At 38.6% G+C, this 23,649-nt stretch overlaps 2 protein-coding genes across 2 annotated transcripts; both read right to left on the reverse strand.

Annotated features, from left to right (window-relative positions):
- Window positions 1-598: 598 nt before the first annotated feature.
- LOC146456054 (melanocortin receptor 4-like) lies at window positions 599-1,911 on the reverse strand. Its single transcript, XM_085093598.1, has one exon. It carries the CDS (start codon window positions 1,715-1,717, stop codon window positions 785-787), a length of 933 nt encoding a protein of 310 aa, XP_084949724.1. The 5' UTR covers window positions 1,718-1,911; the 3' UTR covers window positions 599-784.
- Window positions 1,912-9,638: 7,727 nt separating this feature from the next.
- LOC146456055 (histamine H2 receptor-like) lies at window positions 9,639-10,628 on the reverse strand. Its single transcript, XM_085093575.1, has one exon. The coding sequence runs from the start codon at window positions 10,606-10,608 to the stop codon at window positions 9,670-9,672; it is 939 nt and encodes a 312-aa protein (XP_084949701.1). The 5' UTR covers window positions 10,609-10,628; the 3' UTR covers window positions 9,639-9,669.
- Between the last annotated feature and the right edge of the window lie 13,021 nt (window positions 10,629-23,649).

Below are 23,649 nucleotides of genomic sequence, written 5' to 3' on the forward strand. Positions count from 1 at the left end.
ATTCTGTCTGTGGTTTCTGGTTAGGAAGCCTTTTCTCCCAAGGATTTGTACTCGTCATCTTCAGCAAAGTTTATCATGGCCGTGTTAGCTCGATGCGACTAGAAAACAAGATGAATTTTGAAAAACTTGTTTATTAATGACAGCGGAAATCTTTAACTATGGCGGAATTGCCAAAGTAACTGCCACATTTATTTCCTAAATTTGCATAAAGCATCAGATGGTCTACAGAAAATTGAGTATTTGATTTACCCCTGGCAGGTTTAATAGTTAATTCGTCTTCTAATTTTCAACGGCAGCCGTTCAAAGTAGACCCAATTTAAGCTGAGTGGTAATAAAACTACTAAAATAATTTCGACTAACCCTTACCAGACGGCTCTTTTCTCCGTAATTGCGTTTTGAACTGGTAATATTCATCATTACCTTGAATGATATTGGTAATGTATTTATGAACCGCACATATCACATAATCTCATGGCGGTTTACTATTTTTCTGTGGGTGAGATTGGACGTTAGCATGTAAAGACGCCACTGGCAGAAGCTTTCAGTCTATACTTTGATCTCACACACCCACCAAACCCATGCATAATTGTGAAAGACAGAAGACATATGATAGAGAGATAGACTACCATACCGGGGACTAGGTCACCTACTCTTTTCAAACAATGTCAATTGTGAAAGCATGAGAAATTCTGTCTTGATGCTCTATACAATGTATTAAACTTGAAAAAGGCTCCAGGCAAACTAAGCTATACAGTTAAGTTAAAATGTTTCTTGTTATTAAAATCTACGAACAGCAAAGTTGTCTCACTGTTTCCTTCACTGCTTGTTTCACTTCCGCGATCTTCCAACAGTAAAGAATCGGGTTTAATGAGGAGTTTAACATAACTAAAGTCAAAGTAAAGACTCTAGCAAGGAAAAAGGATGGAGTCTGCATCCGTTCAGTCTTCAAAGCCAGCACTATACTGTATGGCAGATAACAAACAATTAAAGCCAACTGCACCCACAGTGTACTAGACACAGTCTTTCTGTACCGCGCTATGTTTAGTGGAACTGTTTGGCTTGATTGTTCTTGTTGAACAGAATTTTGTATTTGAGTTTGATTATGGCGGAGAGTAAAGAAAATTCTGACATAAGAGAAAACTGAGGTGACTAGACACAACGATATAACACTCCTACCAAACCACATCGTTATTTGGTGATTTAAAACATAAATTGACGAGAGTACTATAGACAGAACCCAAAATGGAGTTAGGGTAACATATGTTCGCTTCAAAGTTACAACTTGTCTGTATCTGAGCCGTAACAACAGGGCGAGAAGTCTGTCCACGCTTATTGCAGTCAATGTCAACAAAGACACTGAACACAAAGTATATGCTGCGACAAAGGAGGCATCGTATGCAAAACGACAAATATTCCATCGTTCGTGCACCATTGACATCCAAGAAGTCACAGCGAGAGGCTCCACAATGATACCAACAAACAGATCAGTTATCGCCAGGGAACGAAGCAAGAGTTTGGACGGAGCATGAAGTGAAGACGCCTTGTAAAGAGCAACTAGGATCAGAGTGTTCCCCAGAAATGCAGTAATGGACAAAAAAATGTTTATCACTGAAAGACATATCAGCTGGTTATGGATTCCTTCTTTGTTTTCTGGTAAACAAACTAGTTCTCCAAAGGACTTGTACTCTTGATCTTCTGTAAAGTTTGTTAAGGCCATGTCACTGCGATGCGAGTACAGAAAGAGAAGAATATGGAAAGACTTGTTTAATGACAGCGGAAGTCTTACTATCGCGGAAATGTCAAATCAACTGCCAAGTAACTTGCTTTTAGTATTTCGTAAATTTGCAAAAATCATCAGATGGTTTACAGAAAATTGTGTAAATGTTTAAAATCCCAACGTTTCGGCTAATACTCTAGCCTTCCGACGTTAGTTGAGAAGTGATAAGAATTGTTTAAAAGAGCATGAAGTATATAAAGAGAAATGCAAATTTTAAGCTATTTGATTATCTTTTCCGTCAGATCAAAGTCCAAATTTGCATTGCTCTTTTAGCCGAAACGCTAGAATTTTAAACATTCAATTTTATATATCTCAAGTGAACTGATCAGCGTCAAATTTTATTTGTTATCATGATTCTTCCTGGTTGCAGGTCCATTTTTCACTCGAGGATTACGCGTAGCATTAGAACGAGTTATTGTGGGCACCTGCGATATGGAAATCTGTCACTAGGTGTAGACACTTTCGTAATTAGTCGGCCCGGCACGAAAGCGCCCGATAAAACGGCTCTGTCGATCGTTCCCGAAGACCCCTGCTGGAAAAAGCGCTGCGTGTGCATCGTGTGATAATCCTGCTCGGAGCTTTCATTGTGATGATTTTGTAGCTTTAACTGGAAAGTGACTTCAAAATGAGTGTTGTAATGTTATTGACTAGGGACCCCACGGGATTCTGGGTCCCTGACTGTTTTCTCGGGCCACCCCGCAGACTGTTTTTGGAGGCCATGTTTGAGTTCAGTGTGAGAGCACGTGTCAGACAGTTGTCACTTCGTTTCTTCTTGAGAATATTGAAAGTTAAGGTTTAGAACTGTGTTAGAGACAGACTTACAACATGGTGTCAGACGTGGTCGATTTTTGAGAAGTGAACGAATTGCAAGAAGGTACGAAAAAGGTGACAAGTCGTGTCCTGGTGACCGAAAGAGATTCCCGCGCGCCTGGTTCGCTAGTGCTGGATGCACACGCATCGGAAAACTGGAGGAAGTTTCTAATGTAGTTTGAAATTTACCTTGTGGCGAAAGCGAAAGATGAGAAACCAGATAAACTAAAGGTAAACATGTTACTTCATTGTGCTGGGCCAGAAGCTATCGAGATCTATCGAGGAGTACAGTCATTTTGTTTTCAACGCGGGAGAGAGCAATGAGTGTTTTGACGATGTCTGTAAGAAGTTTAAGGAACTATGTGAAGGGGCTAGGAATGTTATCTATGAGCGACTAGTGTTTAATCAGCGAAACCAGAAGGAGGGAGAGCGAATTGATAATTTGGTAAGTGAACTAAAGAGACTGTCCCTGACATGTGAAATTGGAGATCTAAAAGACTCATTAATCAGGGATCGTTTTGTTGGTGGAGTGTTATCGGATGAATTACGAGGCGAATTGCTTAAAAAGCCAGATCTCACTCTGCAGAGTGCTCATGATTATGATCTAATGGCTACTGTAGAGGAGGTAGCAAATCGCCTGTCAGGTGTAAAGAGCTTCACGTCCCTTTTGTTTTCTCCTAAGTGTGCTCCATGAATTCCATCCAACACTTCGGCTCTGAATGGTCTTGGGACAACTAGTCGGTCAGATTTGAAGAGCAGCCCATCTTCTACGCTTAGCTCTTCTCTGAAGCTCCAGTACTCCCTGGCAAACTTCGCCAGAACATTTCCAAGAGAAACTATGACAAACAAAGCAAAGATTTGCCTCCACTCGAGGTGGGAGACAAGGTGCGAATTAGTCCAAACAGAGAGCAAGAATGGCGCAAAGCAGAAGTGTTGCCAAGGTCATACCTCTTGGAAGATGACCAAGGGCATATTTACAGAAGAAATAGGAGACAGATCATCTCAGTTCAAAATGATCAGCCCATGCACCCACCGCTGCGTGATCCTGTAGTTCCACCATTTCATGACTCACCCAGGAGTCCATGTTTGCCTGAAACTGACCAACGGGCATCCACAGAAGCAGAAGTATCAACCAAATTCACAGCAGATGCACACAGGTCACCCATTACTACAAGACCTGGACGGCAAGTTAAAAAGCGACAAAGACTCATTGAATCCTGTTAGAGGGGAGATGTTGTAATCGTATTGACTAGGAACCCCACGGGATTCTGGGTCCCTGACTCGGGCCACCCCGCAGACTGGTTTTCGTTGGCCATGTTTGAGTTCAGTGCGAGAGCACGTGTTAGACAGTTGTCACTTCGTTTCTTTCTTGAGAATATTTAAAGTTAAGGTTTAGAACTGTGTTAGAGACAGACTTACAACAATGAGTAAATCTCATGCTAATGTGTTAAGCTTTGTTGAAAATGATTCTTATTTGTCGAACTTATATGAGCGAAAAGAGCACTTCTTGCAGGAAATAAGTATTGAAAACATGAGAAACATTGGCACAATTGACGGCTTCATGATGCGAAACCAAAGAACTTTAAGTGCTACTATGACGAAATTCGTGTCTTTCTAATCTGAGCCATTTTTAAACATAAACAAGTGGTCTGTACGTGAAGAAGAATGCTATTTACTATTTTCAAATATCTCTTTTTGTTCCCGAGATATTCAAGTTTTTAAAATATGCAAATTAGCCAAGTGATGACGTCACAAACTCAACAGAATTTTGGTCAAATATTATGAAAAAAGATATCTCAGCGAATTTGTATCAGAAATGCTTAATTCGTTGCAGTGACATTGTTCTAGGTGCGCTCCATAATATGAGCTTATCAGTTTTGTTACCATGGCAACATACTGGGTTCATGTCCTCCTTGACACTTAAGGCCTTGCTGGCCATATTTGGCATTCTATTTTGATATTTGCCAATGGTGCCTCATCTGCATGATCCAGCAAGCGTATAAATATGGTAGGTCGAGTTCGTGGCCTTGTTAAATGTTTTTCAAGCTGAAAATCACTAAAATATTGAAATCAGGTTGGAGGGGACTGTTATAAATTGACTGTGATAGCTCTATTTATAACATTTGACCAAAATTCGGTTGAGTTTGTGACGTTATCAGTCCTCTCATTTACATATTTTACACATTTTTCAAACGTGAATATCTTCGGAACCAATGCAGATATTAAGAAACGGTACACGGCGTTTTTAATCTTTCCTAGAATTCTATGTGATAAACCTTAAAATTCAAGAGGTAAAAATTTGATCATAGTAGCACTTTAAGTGGCCAACCAGGACAACAAATTAACATCGGTTGGAAGACTTATGCAGCCATTTAAGCTTAAGTAATAGCAGGAATGGAGTTGGAGAAGCATCGAAATGTTCAAAAAAGTAAGTTACAGTTTACGTATAAATATGGAAGCGCCCGCCGTGACAGCGAACCGTCGAGATTACAGTGATTACTGAATTCACCTTGCAATTGGATTGTGTTGGAAAAAATACTTGTTGCTTACTGTTGCGACTCATGCTATTTATATTGCTTCAAGGCCAAAGATTTTTACTTCAGGTGACATTGAATTGAACCCAGGTCCTGCTGATGCTTTTATGTTGCTGCAATCTAGATAAGCTCAACATGGTTTGTCGCTATTTGATCGTGTGGGTGCAGGTGACTGTATTTTTTAGAAAAGTATCTCATCAACTGTATGGTGAATCTAACTATCATATGAACATTCGTAGTGTTGGTTTTCAATAAAAGTAGCTGTGATTCAGTCTTTCCATGATAGCATTAAGGTATGGATCATCGGTTACATAGTGTGATGCTAATAAATACACTAAGTGCACAAGAAATCTAGTTGCAATCTCGAATGGGTTTGCTCAACCTGTTATTCAAAACTAAGTGATGGGAAGTTACCAGCATGTTCTAAGGCTAACAAAATGAAATTTCCTGTGAAACCTGAATGTCCTTACTTGACACCTTTAGAAGAAAGATTGATATCCCCATGCATACCATTTATACAAATACGTAAACCCCCTAGAGGTGGACAACTATCTAATCATGGCAATGTTGTTAATGTACCAGCTGATGTGAATTCAGTTATACATACTCTATCAAGACCTGTAAAAAAAAATAATAAAAATAAAAATAAATCACTTAATTTAAGTGTCAATGTATTTAGCGCGGGGCACTAATTGGTGACATTTTCCAGATCGAATCGAAGTGTTGGTTTTTGAGGAGAGGGGAAGACCGGAGTACCCGGAGAAAAACCTCTCGGAGCGAAGACGAAAACCAACAACAAACTCAATCCACATATGACGCCGAGTCCGGGATTCGAACCCGGGCGACATTGGTGCGAGGCGAGTGCTCTCACCACTGCGCCATCCCTGCTCTATAAATTAATCACAAACCATTATTCCTATAAAAATTAAAAAAATTTAAGTTACTAGCACTATTATCAGTTTCAGAATGTTAGACCAAGAAACGTGTTGGAAGCTGCAAATTACCTTGTTGAAACAAGTGAACTGTTTCAAAATAAACATATAGGGGTCCAGGAGAATTGGCTCAATAATAGCAATAGTGCATATAAATGAAGATGATGATTGCCAAGAGTTTGTAAACTCCAGCACCAATAAACCAAATGAACTTCATTCCAGTGACCCCTTGGAACACGGGGAAATCTGTAACCAGTGAAGCTACCGGTATTACTGATTCTAAAACCGATGATGATGATGATGCATGATGTGAAGTAGAAGACCGCCTATCATTGGTCACAGATACTATATTGCAAGAACCAGGTGTGACTGAAAATGTCAAAAAGATTATTAGTTTTTCACCAGGTAAAGGAAAAAGACCTTTAGGCATATTTATGGACAAGGAATCTGGATTCCTATCATTTCCTTCAATTTACTGTGGACAAACCAGAGCTGATATCAAGGAAAGGACAACACAAGTTCTTTACAGTACAGCCGTATGCAAATGGTACCTGAGAAATCAAGATAGAAGAGTTGCACAATCAGTACCTAATATCTTTTATAGATTAAGGAAATTGCAAATTAAGCAAATTCAGGATGGTGCAGTATCTCCTTAAGAAAGTGCAAAATCAAAGGCAAGACATAAACTGCCCTTTTCCTTCTTGAAACGATAACAAAGGGAGAGAAAATACATGTATTAATGTCAAAATACCTGAAGAGAAGGGTACCCTCCCTCCGCTACTCAAAAAACGAATGGGATCTTTCCCCAGTTCGCAACGATCCATAAACAAGTGACCGCAGCAGATTCTGACGTTTTTGAATAATAAATGTATATAATTTAATAAGAGCAGCATTTAGTTCCAAGCAGGCAATCAGGTTGAATCGGACCAGACAACTGAAACAACACTAATGCAAGATATCCCACCACGTTGAATCAATTGTTAATGTATTTTTACGTGCAAGTGAAACTAGGACATGCGAATGGTAGTCTCTTTCCAACCATTTACATAACAACAAACGGGGAACTGGGAACTGATGAGCGACTGTCTTAATACACAATACTACAGTGAGTAAACAATGATACCTTCCAAGGAGGCCTAGCACAGGCATATACTGTCACATATGTTCCTTGAAATACACAGCGAGTCCAACTCCCATCACATATGTCTTCTCGTAATTAGCCTGTGCCAGGCTCTCCGATAGTAGGGACGTCGCGAAAACATGGTCAAGGGAAAATAGGACGTTCGTGATCTGGGAAAGGGGGCAGTGGCAGAAAAGGAAGGAGAGCCTTCTCTCTCCCCAGCCGCTGTGCGTTTCTCTGCACATTACCATCTTGGAGCCTGAAACAGGCTATCTAGTAAAAGCCACCAACTTTGTGAGAGAGGTCTTGCCTAGTATGATGACAAGTGTTTCACCAATTGCGAGTTCACTATCAGCTTTCATTTCTAAAATACTTAATCAACGAGTTAGCTATAGGCACCCTTTGATTAAAACCATCTTAGCTCCTAACCTGTTAATACAATCACTATTTTGTGCTGACCTTTATTGAAACTAGCGGAGTTTCACCTTAATTCCATGGAAAGGAGAAGAAAAAAGCTGTTAAGTCTACTATTCGATATTTATAACATAGGTAGTAAATTCGTGTAATCAAATTCAATTGCGCGCGCGTGCTTCATATTCCCATTGTGCACGCTGATGACGTCAGCAAACAAATACCTCGAGAAGAGGAATTTCTCCGTGAGTGACTTCGGCATTTTGCATTCAAACGTCAGTAAAAAGTTTAACTACATATGGCAAGAAGCAAACCAGCTGATGAAGAAGATCTGCTTACTTTTTTCTTTAGGATTGGAGTTTCTAACTCCCGAAAAAAAAAAAACCCTAAAGAAAAGGAAAAATGAGAACAAGCAAGGCCCGTGTCATCGTGTCTCGCAAAACTATTAATTTTCAGAGGCCAATTTTGCTTTTTTCGGAGGGAAAGCACACCTTTTCGAAACAATAAACTGGAAGAAAAACTGCTAAGGAATACTCGACAGTTTGAACAGCGGAAATCCGATAATAAACGGCGAAGAAATTGTGCTTCAAGGGCAAATTGTCGTTTTATCCAGCCGACGAGCAAGCGGACATCTCAGATCATTATTTAAGCCACGGACTCAGTTCTTGGTAATGTTCGAGTACTTGTGGGAATCCAATTTAACAAGAAATTACAGGTTTCATTTTGAATTTGTACTTAAATACTTTTCTTATTGACTGATTCTTCGTACTTCTAATAGTTTTTTTTGCGAAATTTTTGGAAAAACGTGCTCTGTACGGTTCGATATAGACTTTCAAAAAAGTCCTTCGTCCGATTTTTATGGCGCGGAACGCTCGCGGTCTAAAAAAGCTCATAAAAAAGCTCGCTCCGCTCGCCAAACTCGCGAGGCCGACTTGTAGCAAGTTTAGGTTCAATAAATTCATTTCAAAATAGACCTGCAGTTCCTTCAAATCGCTTGCACATTTGTCTTCGATCTCGGATTAAAAATTGTACGCCTTTGCTTCTTAAGTCCTGGCTAAACTAGGAAACATTGTTTCTTGTTATGTTTCCAGGGTGGCTAAATTAGCGGGAAGCAAACAAAATGTTTTGCTGCCCCGGTGGCTAAACGAGGAAACATTGTTTCGGAAAACATAGGGTCACACATGCGCATAATAATAAACTGACTTTGTTGCTAGGTCAACATTGCTTTCATGGTGGCTAAACTGGGAAACATATGTCTCAGAAGCAAAATTTGTGTCCAGGTTGCAAAAATGTTTTTGACCTGAGGAAAAAACATTTTCTTGTTTCCGAGCAGCAAAATTTGTTTCCCCAACACATGTTTCCCGCGCGGCTAAACTGGAAAACATTTGCCTCCGCAACAGTGTTTCTGCAACAATGTTTCCTAGTTTAGCCAGGCCTTTAGAACACAGACTTATCTGACTAAATTTTTTACTTAGGAAAGCTTCAGTTGTCTGTTTTCTTCCTATTTTTATCGATGAAACGTGAAAATTGCGTAAATCTTGCGTAAACAAACACATGTCCTCGCGAGTCGGAAAGAATTCTTCCATGTAAAGCAAGGATCAAATTTTCAAGTTTGTTTTTTTCGAAAATTTTTAATTGACAACCAGTGTATTTAATTCGACCAACGGGGTGTTTTTTTTTTATCTTGTAAGCTGTGTATTTTAACTGAACCTGGGGTTGTTTATATTACCACTTTGAACATTGGGTGAATGCTTGGAAAACCACTGGTCAACCTACAATCAACGGGTTAAGATACAGCGTTGAAAATGTTATAAAACAATTGGTTCATGAGTCAGCTGTGCGTTCATCGAGATATGAAGCACTTGGGAAGTTTGAAGAGCACTCAAGAAGCGAGAGTTGCTCTCGGCTACGCCTCGAGCAACTCTTACGCATCTTTCGTGCTCTCCAAACTCATACACCACAATTTCAAATTTGAAAGCACGAGAATTTCTGTCTTGATGCTTTATACAAAAACACATGTATTAAACTTGAAAAATGCACCAGTCAAACTAAGCTATACAATTCAGTTAAAATGTTTCTTGTTATTTAAATCCGCGAACAGCAAAGTTGTCTCACTGTTTCCTTCACTGCCTGTTTCACTTCTCTGATCTTCCAGCAGTAAAGAATCGGGTTTAATGAAGAATTTAAGAAAACTAAAGTTTCTGTACATTCCCTAGCAAGGGAAAAGGATGCAGATAGGATCTTTTGATTGTTCAAAACCATCACTATACCATATGGTAGATAACAAACAACTAAAGCGAACTGTACCCACAGTGCACTGGACACTGTCTTTCTGTATCGCGCTATGTTCAGTGGAACTGTTTGGCTCGGTTGTCCTTGGTGAACATGATTTTGAACTTGAGCTTGTTGATGACGAAGAACAAAGAAAATTTTTATATAAGAAAAAACTGAGATAACCAGGCACAATGGCAGACCTATAGTAATACACCATAACGTGATATGGTGATTCAAAAAGTACATTGCTGAGCCGACAATCGAAAGAACCCATAAAACAACGAGAGTTACGTATATTCGCTTTAAAGTTACAACTTGTCTGTATCGAAGTCCTAACAACAGGGCGAGAAGTCTGTCCACGCTTATTGCAGTCAATGTAAACAAAGACACTGAACACAAAAGAAATCCTGTGAATAAACTGCCATCGTATGCAAAGCGACAAACATTCCATCGTTTCTTCACCGTTGACATCCAAAAAGTCACAACCAGAGGTTCCAAAACGATACCAACACACAGATCAGTTGTCGCCAGGGTACGAAACAAGAGTTTGGACGGCGCATGAAGTGAAGACTCCTTGTGAAGCGCAACGAGAATCAGAGTGTTCCCCAGAAATGCTGTAACGGACAGAAAACTGTTTATCACTGAAAGACAAATCAGCTGGTTATGAATTCCTTCTGCGATTTCTGGTGAGCAAACCTGTTCTACGTAGGAATTGTACTCTTGATCTTCAGTAAAGTTTTTTAAGGCCATGTTACTTTGATACGACTACAGAAAGAGGCGAATATGGAAAGACTTGAATAATGACAGCGGAACGGTCTTACTATCGCGGAAATGTCAAATTAACTGCCAAGTACTTTGCTTTTAGTATTTCGTAAATTTGCAAAAAGCATCAGATGGTTTACAGAAAATTGTGTAAATGTTTAAAATTCTAAAGTTTCGGCTAAAACTTTAGCTTTCTGGCATCGGTTGGGTAGTGACAAGAATTGTTAAAAGAGCATGATGTATATAAAGAGAAATGCAAATAATGAGCTTTTTAATTATCCTTACCGTCAGATCAAAGTCCAAATTTGCATTTCTCCTTATATAGACCGGGCTCTTTGTAGAAATTCTTATGACTTCCCCCTTTTGAAGGCTGAAGTTTTAGCCGAAACGTTAGGATTTCAAACACTTAATTTTATATATCTTAACTGGTCAGAGTAAAATTTTATTTGTTATCATGATTCCACCTGGTTGCAGGTCCATTTTCAAAACCATTTTAGTTCCTAACCTGTTAATACAATCTCTATTTTGTGCTTACCTTTATTGAAGCTAACGGAGTTTCACCTTTATTCCATGGAAAGGAGAATAAAAAATCTGTTAAGTCCATTATTCGGTATATTGTATATACTATGAAAGCAGCAAATAATGTAAAGTTGATTTGCATTTTAATAGTAAACCATGTAATAAAACAGAGGATTGTCCAGACTAATTATAACTTGAAGAGCAACTGAGAACGTTCTAGTTTGTAGTTAAACCAATCAACATGTTACCTTTTCACCTAAAGTTCTGTCACAATATTAGTACTATGAAGAAAGATAAACTGCTTTTTTTCTATATTTTTGTCTCTTTTTGTAGAATATAACAGTGAAGCTGAACCCAAACTATTTTTCCCTTCTTCACTACAGATTTTTTGGACAGGCTTTATCGGTCAGGTTCAATTTCGCTGTAATTTTTCTACGTCTTTTCGATGTTTAGCTAAATCCACGTGATATTCATGCAATCAAATGTTGAAAACAAATTAGGTGAACATTAAGCACTTAATGACTGGCCCCAAGAGAACCTCAATGTACCCCGAGGCGAAACATTGAGGAACATTGAGGGTGGAAGAGAAACAAAGCACACTGTTTCCCGTGAAACCAGTCATTAAGTGTCTTGTTATACCTCCCAACTGAAAAATAGAAAAAAAGCATACACGGGTGTTACCTTACGACTTTATTGTCTTGCTGCAACCCTCAATTAATTTGACGTAAGCGTGAAAAGATGAACTTCATCTTAAGAGCGGTTGTCAGTAACTTTCGAGAATCCGGCGACAGAAGCGGAAATTCGAATTTTTTTTTATTTGCCCCAAAAGACCCTTTTGGTGAACTATTTTCAAAAATAATATTCAAAAGTTCCAGCGAATTTTTATTTTGGCAAAAATTGGGAAAGTTCGAAATCGGCCAAAACGCGACCGATGGCCCGATTGAAATTATGCAAATTAGTACATTTTTAAAACTCTCGTTCAAGACAAGGTAGCGTTTTCTTGAGTTGACACTTTCACAATCGTTTTTACATCCCTTGTGCTTGCTTCTAAACTATATTTTATCTCCACCTGAACATTCTTTCATTTAAAGTTGCCCACGTAAAGAATACAATGTTTGCTATTCATTAGATAGGGTGATTTTTGCCATATTTCAGATGACCATATCATCAAGGGTATACAAATATACTGGTAATGAAATCAATTTTTTGAACGGGCAATTGTTCTTATTTATCATGTTAAAATATTTAGTTTGGCCCGTGAAAAGCGAGCGCGCTAGGTCGAGATGTGTGGAATGCACTTTGACACAATTCGCCATTTCAGTACTTCATGTTCCTCCTGTTACTTTGCACTTATCAATACACTTCACGGAAGCTTTTAGATAAAAGCCAAGGTCTCTGTGTTCATTTCATGCTTTTATACACGTAAATAACTAGCTTCAAACTTGAGTGCTCCCCATATTAGCATTAGGTTATCAAATGATTCCTTTCAGGTAAAATTTTCGAGTTTATATTGAGCCGTTCAAGCGAGATGAAAGAGCCGTTCGCAGGGAAATAACTTGAAATCAGTGAAATTAATACCCTGTCTCTCATATCATGCTGCACTTCCAAACTACCGTTATTATTAAGCTAGAAAGTGTAAATGCTCCCTTTTTACGTGACCTTAAACAGAATTTCCCTAAAATATTACGAATAAAGTCCACCACAAGAAAAAACTGAAAAAATCGCGCACCGACGTAAATGTAAACATCAGCCGTTTCTCGACTTGCTACATGGATGAAACGCGTCCGTTATTTTACCTCTGTATACATTTATGATCAGAAAGTAGAAACAAAAAATCTTCTCTATGCCCATCTCTATAAATGCACTCGCCAATCAGGCTTTGATTTTCTGTATGTTTGTCGAAAATACTGAAGAATAGTGCAACATAATAATTTGTTACTGACTACTTGACTCATTCAATCACAACAGGATACATGTAACACGACTGGAAACTAGATATAAAGAAATGCTCTTACTTGTCTGCAATCGTTACTCACATTATATCTGGCGATATCACATCCCCGAGGCAAGGCTGAAAATTGTCTCAAAATCCGCATATTAGAGATTCAAAGTTTTGAATAACGCAACAACTTTCATTGCGTGACAAGTGAAATGTGATACACAAGCGCGCGAAAAGCACCGGAATAAACAATGTCAAGATTCGCCCTTGTGATGACAGTGCGAAAATGATTTTTGAAATTACAAGAAGAAATTGAGGCAAGTCAAGGTCTGCAAGGTATATTTAATGGACTGAAACAATAATCATGTAGTTTTCCTATTCTGAGTTTCACTCTGTATTGTCTGTGCCGGATTCTCATTAATAAAATAACATTACAGGAAAAGTAAAACCGAAATTAATTTAAATCAAGTTAACAAATTAAGACCTTTTGAAACCTCAATGCAGTATTTCAATACTATCCTCAAACAAAAAGCTATTATATTTAGTAGAGTGAAGTTTGTCTTTCGCCATGGATCAACGCGCAAAAGTTGTGGATCAAGCTCAAAAGGTGCGCAATATTTGCAATGTGTTATACGGTTAATCAATGTAATAAGGACGTTCACCCAATCTCGTACCCAGAGTCTTCAGGTTTTTTGGTCAGCGGGACAACGCCGGGAAGACTCTGGGGACATCGAAAAAATTCAATTTTTTTGATTGGCTGTTCCGTAACGGTTTCCATTGTTTTACCGCAGAAATCCCGCGGTAATAAAATTCGATGTCCCCAGAGTCTTCCCGGCGTTGCCCCGCTGACCAAAAAGCCTGAAGACTCTGGGTACGAGATTGACGTTCACCATGAATGGAACGAAAAAAAAAACTTCGTTTTAGGTTAACTTGTTAAACCTCGCTTTAATGTCTGTTTGAGATGAGTCACTGATGGCGATAAAATGTTAACTGGAAATACACAACATTATTCTGCATTATTGCTTCCGGAAGGGCTGATCAAATTTTAAGATAAGAGTTTAACCTTAATTTATTTTCTAGCGCGCACTAGTCTCAAAGGATGAGGGGCACGACTGGTATTTCTCAGATTTTCGTGTTCGGTCTAAAAGACGGTGTTATCTCTTACGGGCCGTCACTGTGTAAGTCTGACGTTGTCATTGTTAAATCCTCCTTAAGCGTGCTTCAGAGTATCCACCATACGAACAGCCTTTGACAAGGCCAGTGAGAGTATCTTTTGAACCTGTGTACCATAGTCCAGTGATTGTTCAATTTATAGTGGTTTTTATATGGCATGGTTGAAGATATAACTTAATTACGAGTTCCACTTGGATTGGGTTAACCCACAGTACATGCATTGACAATGACAACGATTCAGTCTTTGCTTTTCATTCCCGGGTCTCCCTTCGTCGTTAAAGGTTTCTGACTGTTCCAGTTCACACAAAGGCCTTACTTCTCTCGGTGGTGAGAGCATATAAAGACGAACGGAAAGTTTCAATCGTAAATCATAATTCCTGGAATAAAGTCAAGTAATGCATAGCAGTGGATTTCTGTTTAAAAAAATAGGGAAAGTCAGAGAAAGAAATAAAATGTTCTTTCATGCTCTCAGTTTCACTCAAACGAAAACACTTTACCTGCCTTAGCAACAACACTATTTCGTCCTGAATTTCTTTATAAGCCCGATCTTTTGTGCCTTGATAGGTGCAAGCGAACGTCCTTTTTGTATTGATTAAGCGTAACACATTACAAATCTTGCGCATTTTTTGAGCTTGATCCGCACGGAGAGGTGCCATGGCGAAAAAAAAACTTCACTCTCCTCCAAACTTTTTGTTTGAGGATAATATTGAAATACCGCATTGAGGTTTCGAAAGCTCTTGATTTGTTTACTTTCATTTCAGTTAATTTCGGCTTTATTTTGAGGAAAATAAAGGTTGTTGTTGTCGTTGTTGATGATGACAATTCGGTATAATCCCCAGGAGGGGGAGGGGGGGGGGTGTGGGGAGAGGAGGAAACATGATTTTCGTTTTAATCCGGCAATCAAATATACCTTGCAGACCTTGACTTGCCTCAATTTCTTCTTGTAATTTCAAAAATCATTTTCGCACTGTCATCTTGACATTGTTTATTCCGGTGCTTTTCGCGCGCTTGTGTATCACATTTCACTTGTCACGCAATGAAAGTTGTTGCGTTATTCAAAACTTTGAATCTCTAATATGCGGATTTTGAGACAATTTTCAGCCTTGCCTCGGGGATGTGATATCGCCAGATATAATGTGAGTAACGATTGCAGACAAGTAAGAGCATTTCTTTATATCTAGTTTCCAGTCGTGTTACATGTATCCTGTTGTGATTGAATGAGTCAAGTAGTCAGTAACAAATTATTATGTTGCACTATTCTTCAGTATTTTCGACAAACATACAGAAAATCAGAGCCTGATTGGCGAGTGCATTTATAGAGATGGGCATAGAGAAGATTTTTTGTTTCTACTTTCTGATCATAAATGTATACAGAGGTAAAATAACGGACGCGTTTCATCCATGTAGCAAGTCGAGAAACGGCTGATGTTTACATTTACGTCGGTGCGCGATTTTTTCAGTTTTTTCTTGTGGTGGACTTTATTCGTAATATTTTAGGGAAATTCTGTTTAAGGTCACGTAAAAAGGGAGCATTTACACTTTCTAGCTTAATAATAACGGTAGTTTGGAAGTGCAGCATGATATGAGAGACAGGGTATTAATTTCACTGATTTCAAGTTATTTCCCTGCGAACGGCTCTTTCATCTCGCTTGAACGGCTCAATATAAACTCGAAAATTTTACCTGAAAGGAATCATTTGATAACCTAATGCTAATATGGGGAGCACTCAAGTTTGAAGCTAGTTATTTACGTGTATAAAAGCATGAAATGAACACAGAGACCTTGGCTTTTATCTAAAAGCTTCCGTGAAGTGTATTGATAAGTGCAAAGTAACAGGAGGAACATGAAGTACTGAAATGGCGAATTGTGTCAAAGTGCATTCCACACATCTCGACCTAGCGCGCTCGCTTTTCACGGGCCAAACTAAATATTTTAACATGATAAATAAGAACAATTGCCCGTTCAAAAAATTGATTTCATTACCAGTATATTTGTATATACCCTTGATGATATGGTCATCTGAAATATGGCAAAAATCACCCTATCTAATGAATAGCAAACATTGTATTCTTTACGTGGGCAACTTTAAATGAAAGAATGTTCAGGTGGAGATAAAATATAGTTTAGAAGCAAGCACAAGGGATGTAAAAACGATTGTGAAAGTGTCAACTCGAGAAAACGCTACCTTGTCTTGAACGAGAGTTTTAAAAATGTACTAATTTGCATAATTTCAATCGGGCCATCGGTCGCGTTTTGGCCGATTTCGAACTTTCCCAATTTTTGCCAAAATAAAAATTCGCTGGAACTTTTGAATATTATTTTTGAAAATAGTTCACCAAAAGGGTCTTTTGGGGCAAATAAAAAAAAAATTCGAATTTCCGCTCCTGTCGCCGGATTCTCGAAAGTTATTGACAACCGCTCTTAATAGACTGATATCCGTACAAACAACGAGCGGGTTAATGGCAGAAAATGTCCCTGTGAGAAACATGAAAGTTTTGTTATACTCTTTTTTTTTTTTTTTTTTTTTTTTAATTTTACGTTAAACAGCAAAAACATCTCCTTTAATTTACAAATAGTAGCTGGTTTAGGGAGAATTTTTAAACCCTATTCATACCCATGCAGCGGCCGGAAAAGTGGTGAGCAAGCCTGTTCTTCTTACGATTTGTTCATGTTTATTCGGTGCGACTACTAAACGAGGCCTTAAGTTTATTTTGTAATTTGTGAAAAGCATCAGATGCTTTACAGAAAGTTGTTTATTTGGTGTGCCACTAGCACGTTTAAAAGTTAATTCTTCTTCTTATTTAACGGCGGCCTTCCTTTGTGGATTTTTTAATCGGTGGCTCAAAGTAGATCCAATTTTAAGCTGGGTGAAAATTAAAGTGCTTCAATAATTTTGATTAACCCTTCCTGCCCGCTTTTTTTTTCTGAATTGTGTCAGAAAAATGCTGCCTGACAAAGATCCACTGCCTTGTTTCTTTTCTTTCGTGAATGTGTGTCTTTTAATGCCTCTTCGTAGGATGAATTAAGAGTCAAACTTCCCAAATTAGGTCAATCATCTCTTCAGCTAAACTAACTTGTCTCCGATGGTTTCCCATGGCCTTTGCTAGGAACAGTGCAAACATTAGAGACAGTTGTGATTGTCAAATATGAAAGAAAAATTTGCCCTAAAAACTTAAACAGCTTCAAATTCATCGCCCAAGTTTATAGATTCCCTGGTGGAACCCTTAACTAATTTGACTTAAGCTTCAAAAGATAGGCTTCACTATAATAAACTGATATTAGACTGCAAGCAGTCCCTTTCTGGTCAGTCGAGAGGGTGCGCTCACAGCGCAGCGAGACTGGAGCGAGGAGAAATAAACGAGAAGAGACTGGGGGAGAGAAGGAAAAGAAAGGGACTGCGCTGCTAACTGTAACAAACGCGTTCGAATTTCCCGTCGCTCCAGCAACGGAAAATTCCGATTGGTCCATAAACAATAGCTGCTGTCAAACAAGTTTGATGTGTAATTAACTTCTTCACACGTTTGATGTCAACACTTCAGATCACTAGGAAAATGGTTTCAGTCGTGAAAGAGAATAGCAGCGATGTCTTCGTAAATGTAAGCGATCAAGTCGGCGGCTTAGTTCTCAAAGAGGGACAGAAACTAGCAGTAGAAGCGCTCTTGTCGGGAAAAGATGTAATGGCCATTCTTCCCACTGGTTTTGAGCGAAAAACTTTGCCATCACGGCTTCGATCGTGATTGTTGTTCCGCTTCGCAGTATTATTGAAGACCAGTTGCAATCAAATGACTTTGGTTTAAAAGCAGTTGCCTTCGACAAGATCCCAAAATTATTAAAAGACATTGGTGTCAACTAGTACAATGTAATTTTCGCATCCGCGGAACAAGCTTTGTCGGCAGAATTCACCGCAGGATGCTTAACTAACAACAGCTTTCCAATTGTCCTGTACCACATTCTTAATTACACTTCGGGCGTTTGTGTCGTCGATTTCTTTTACCCTGGGCCTCGAAAAAAAATTTAAATGCACCAAAACTTTTAGAGATTTTGGCTTTTCAGAGAAGCTTGGATCAATGCCCAAGCTCGGCGATTCTTCCTCTTCGCCTCTATATTCTGATGATTGAATAACAATGTTGAGTTGTTATTTATTAGCTGTCATTCAGTAAATTGGATTTTTAATGGGTTTAACGAATTGTGGGCGGAGTTACCCTGAACGCATCTGTTACAGCTAAGAGCGCAGTCCCTTTCTTTTCCTTTCCCCACTTTCACGCCTCTCCCCAAGCTCCCCTCCGCTCGTTTGCTCCAGTTTTTTCGCGCTCGGCTATTTCGCGCGACCTCTCGACTATCCAGAAAGGGACTGCTTGCAGTCTAAACTGATATATGCACAAATAACGACAGGGTTTTCGACAGAAAATGTTACTATCAGAAACATGACAAATATTCCTTATTATTATTATTTCAGGTTATTTTATAAATTTTACATTAAGCAGGAAAACATCTCACTTTCTTTACGAATAGCGGGGGGCTTAGTGAGAATTTCCAAACGGCTATCCAGACCGATCCAGCGGCCGAAAATTTATCTTAATTCTAATAATATTCATCCTTACCTTAAATGCGAAGAATTCTACCCCATCTAACAAAACTAATATGCACCACAATTTCAAATTAATTTTGAAAGCATGGCAATTTCTGTCTTGATGCTTTATACAAAAACACATGTATTAAACTTGAAAGCGGGACCAGGCAAACTAACTGTGAAGTTCAGTTAAATCCACGAACAGCAAAGTTGTCTCACTGTTTCCTTCGCTGCCTGTTTCATTTCTCTGATCTTCCAGCAGTAAAGAATCGGGTTAAATGAAGAATTTAAGATAACTAAAGTTTCTGTACATTCCCTAGCAAGGAAAGAGGATGCAGTTACTGGGATCTTTTGAGTGTTCACTATACCATATGGTAGATAACAAACAACTTAAGGTAACTGCACCCACAGTGCACTGAACACTGTCTTTCTGTATCGCGCTATGTTCAGTGGAAATGTTTAGCCCGGTTTTTCTTGGTGAAAATTATTTTGAACTTGAGCTTGATGATGACGGAGAGCAAAGAAATTTTTTAAATAGGAAAAAAACTGAGATGACTATGCACAATTGCAGAGCTATATTAATACACCATAACGTGATATGGCGATTCAAAAAGTACATTGCTGAGCCGATAATCGAAAGAACCCAAAAAACAGCGAGAGTTGCACATATTCGCTTTGAAGTTACAACTTGTCTGTATCGAAGTCCTAACAACAGGGCGAGACGTCTGTCCACGCTTACTGCAGTCAATGTAAACAAAGACACTGAACACAGAAGAAACCCTGTGAAATAACTGCCATCGTGCGCAAATCGACAAACATTCAATCGTTGGTTCACCGTTGACATCAAAGCAGTCACAACCAGAAGTTCCGAAATGATACCAACACACAGATCAGTTGTCGCCAGGGTACTAAACAAGAGTTTGGACGGCGCATGAAGTGAAGAGCAACGACAATCAGAGTATTCCCCAGAAATGCATTGATGGACAGAAAACTGGTTATAACTGAAAGACGTATCAACTGGTTATGAATTCCCTCTCTGATTTCTGGTGCGCAAGCCTGTTCTCTGTAGGACTTGTGGTCTTCATCTTCAGTAAAGTTTTTTAAGGTCATGTTACCGGTACAGCGATGGGAGCACCAACGAAATAAATTTCTAAAGACATGTTTAATGACAACGGAAGTCTTCACCCTTCACCTATCCACTTCGTGCCATGTGACACATAAGGCCCCAACACAACTCCACCAACCAGCTCTGTCAGCCGCTACGGAAATATTTCGCGAAAAGGCAAATTATATAAAATGTCAAGTTCTTTTACTTATTTCGTAAATTTACAAAAAAGCATAAGATGGTTTACCTAAAATTGACAACTGCTGAGTTAAGAATGTCTTTTTTAAACTTCATTTGGTCCATGTAGCAGGTGTGAAAGTTAATTAGTCGTTAATTAGTTAGTTGTAATTTCGGAGCCTTCCCTTGTTTAAGGTTTCTCATTGTCTGTACTCTATTTTGAAGCGTATAACACTTTATCGTAACCTGTTAATATGACCCTTATTTTGTGTTGACCATAGTCGTCACTAATGGCGTTCCACCTTCATTCTTTGAAAAAAGAATGTCCACGGAAAAGAATAGAGAAGAGATGTCACGACCGTTATTTAGGTTTTTTATGTAACGGAAGACAGCAGATCGCTGAAAGTTTATTAACATACATGACCGCGATAAAGCAAGGTATCTCAAATAATAACCAAAGGGGAAGGATTGTCCAGCCAGTGTTATTGTGGGAATTGTTCTAGACAAGTATGAAATTTAACCAATAGCATTGAACTACCTTTACCTGTAGCTACATGCACAATTCGCTTCTCAATAAACATCCATAATATTAGTGCTATTAAGGAAAGATAAAATGCCTTTTTTCATCATTTTTATTTTTGTGTGTTTCTGTTTGGAATAAATCAGTAAGAGTTGACCCCAACTTTCTTTGCCTTCTTTACAGATTAATTGTTGCAAGTTTATCTACAGGTTCTACCGCTCACATTTCATCTTCTCCCAATTATACTTTTTTCTCATATGTCTGACTAAACCCATGTGACATTCATGCGCAGCAGACATTCAAAACGGTTAAGACACAGACTGAAGCATCTCATTTATTGTCAGCTTGGATGGGAGGCAGGTGGCCGGGCCATTTTGCTTCTTCCAAACGCCCGCTTCGCTTTATACAACCATAAAGCCCCGTCCTGATCGATTGTTGCAAGGTTTTAGACAGTACGTGGCGCTCACGCTTAATGATCCCTAAACTTACATATCTTCGTGGACATCAATTTTTACTTAGTGACTGCAACATGATCGTCAGCTCGGGTGGGTCACTTTGTTTATTCATCAAATCCGATTTGTTTCAATTGTTTTTAGACTGCAAAAGGTTTCAACAGATAGTCAAAAGATCAAAGATGCCGTGATATGTGGGCGGAAATATAACTGTCAAAATCACGCAGCTTGCGTTTTGGCTGGAAATGAAAACTTCCATATGACACAGGCTTCCAATGTCCACTTACTGGCGGCTGTTAATACAAGTTTGAATATTCAAAGAAGGTGTTGATTGGGAGGCAAAAGGTACCTACACAGCCAACTGAATATTTATTTATCAATTTTTAGTGCGCACAGTGAGTAATTGAGTTAATAACATTTCACCTTCGTACTTGCTTTATTCCTTCCGTAAAAATTGAAGTCTTGCTGGAGAAAATAAACTGCCTTATCTCTTTACCTTCGTAAATGTGCTTGTTTATTCTTATGTGAAATCAATAAAAACCCCCAAACTTATCGTAATCATTTGTCAGTTCATTTATTCTTTTATTTTGTCTCTGGTGTTTTCCTTTGGCCTTTGTTAACAACAACCAATCTTAAGTAGTAGAGCCAGCTGCGATTGGTAAGTTCGAAAGAAGGATTTGGTCCACAAATTAGCGGCTTCCAATTTATCGACGAAGTTGAAATATTGCCCCTTGTGTGATGGCTAACTAATCTGACGTAAGTTTCATAATATATGCTTCATCTTGATAGTGATTATAACAACTGGGTTTACGACATAAAACGTCGTTAGAAACATGGCAAGTAAACTTTATGACACTTTATTTTATGAATTTGACACTGAGCAGCAAAAACGCGTCCCTTAGGCTTAAGTTACAAATAGCAGCTGGTTTAGAGAGAATTTTAAAACTCTATTCAAATCGATGCAGCGACAGGGAATTCGTCTTAATTTTAAAACATATTCTTCCTTATAGGCAATGCTAATGAGATTTTTACTTAAAATTTCAGTTGTGAGAGTATGAGAATTTCTTGATGCTGAAAACTTGATAATGGCAATAGTCAATTTAAGCTCTCCAGTTCAGTTAACGGAATAAAATCTTGCTTGAGATTTAAATCCATGAACAACAAAGTTGTTTCACTGTTTTCTTCACTGCCTCTTTCACTTCTCTGATCTTCTAGCAGTAAACAATCGGTTTTTACCGGTCAAATTTTATTTTTCCTCTAATTGTAGATTTTATGTTTCGTAAATACGCGTGGTATTCGTGCAGATCAGTTATTTCAAACGAATTAAGACACAGAAGAACATCGTCGTTTATTGCCAGCAGCCTAATTGTCAGCTTATTGGACTTATATGGTGATTCAAAAAGTTAATTGTTGAGCAGACAATCCGCAGAACCAAGAAAACAGTTAAAGTTAGATATGTTCGCTTCAAAGTTACAACTTGTCTGTATCTGAGCCCTAACAACAGAGCGAGAAGTCTGTCCTCGCTTATTGAAGTTAGTGTAAACAAAGACACTGAACACAAAATATATCCTGTTGTACGGCGGCTTCAGGTGCAAAGTGACAAATACTCCATCGTTCCTTCACCATTAACATCCAAAAGGTCACAGCCAAAGGCTCCTAAATGATTCGAACAAACAAATATTCTATTGTTCATTTGCAGCAGACATCCAAGAAGTCACAGCCAGGGCCTCCACATAATATCACACAAAGATCATTTCCCGCCAGGGTACGAAACAAGAATTTGGCCGGCGCATGAAGTGAAGACTTCTTGCCGAAGAGCAACTAAGATCAGTGTATTCCCCAGAAATGCAGTAATGGACAGAATACTGTATATTTCTGAAAGCCACATTAGCTGGTTGTGGATGTCTCCTGTGATTTCAGCTAAGCAATCCTGTTCTCCGAAGGATTTGTACTCTTCATGTTCAGTAAAGTTTGTTAAGGTCATGTGACTGCGATGCGAACACCAAATAAGATGTATTTCTTAAGACTTATTTAATGACAACGGAAGTCTTAATATCGTGGAAATGTCAAATCAACTGCCAAATACTTTTACTTGTTTCCTAATTAGCAAAAGCATTAGACCTTGGTTGTTCAAAGAGTAGATAACTTTATCCACTGGGTAGCCCTATCCACCGGATTAAAGCTCGCTCCACCGGATAGTTATTCAGTGGATAAAAAGTCGATGCACAAAACCTGAGCTTGTGTCAGGTCTGTTGCCATGTCGTCTGCTAGGGGATGAAGGGCCACAGTGATTGAGCTTCTAACTTTTCTTTCTCCAAATTCCACCTTGCATAGATTTCAGGGTAGGGTTGCCAAGAAGACTGATAGATCATTCATTTTAAAATAAAGCTTGACTTAAATGTCAAAAACCTTTCTGAGCTGATCGACATGTTCGTCGACATGGCACTTCAAAAGGACGGCTTTTCTCGCCTGGAAATTAAAATATTTGTTAAAATAACACACGTAAAAAAAATGATTTTATCTTCACGAAATTCATCTTCATTGATAAAAGATTAGAAAATGATAGAAATAAAA

The sequence above is a fragment of the Pavona decussata genome, unplaced genomic scaffold (genome assembly GCF_977016875.1).
Source record: "Pavona decussata unplaced genomic scaffold, jaPavDecu1.1 SCAFFOLD_262, whole genome shotgun sequence".
Classification (NCBI taxonomy): Eukaryota; Metazoa; Cnidaria; class Anthozoa; order Scleractinia; family Agariciidae; genus Pavona; species Pavona decussata.

Excerpts from the sequence above, each read along its gene's own strand:
- LOC146456054 (XM_085093598.1), bottom strand. The coding sequence starts at position 1,717 with ATGGCCTTAACAAACTTTACAGAAGATCAAGAGTACAAGTCCTTTGGA.
- LOC146456055 (XM_085093575.1), bottom strand. The coding sequence starts at position 10,608 with ATGGCCTTAAAAAACTTTACTGAAGATCAAGAGTACAATTCCTACGTA.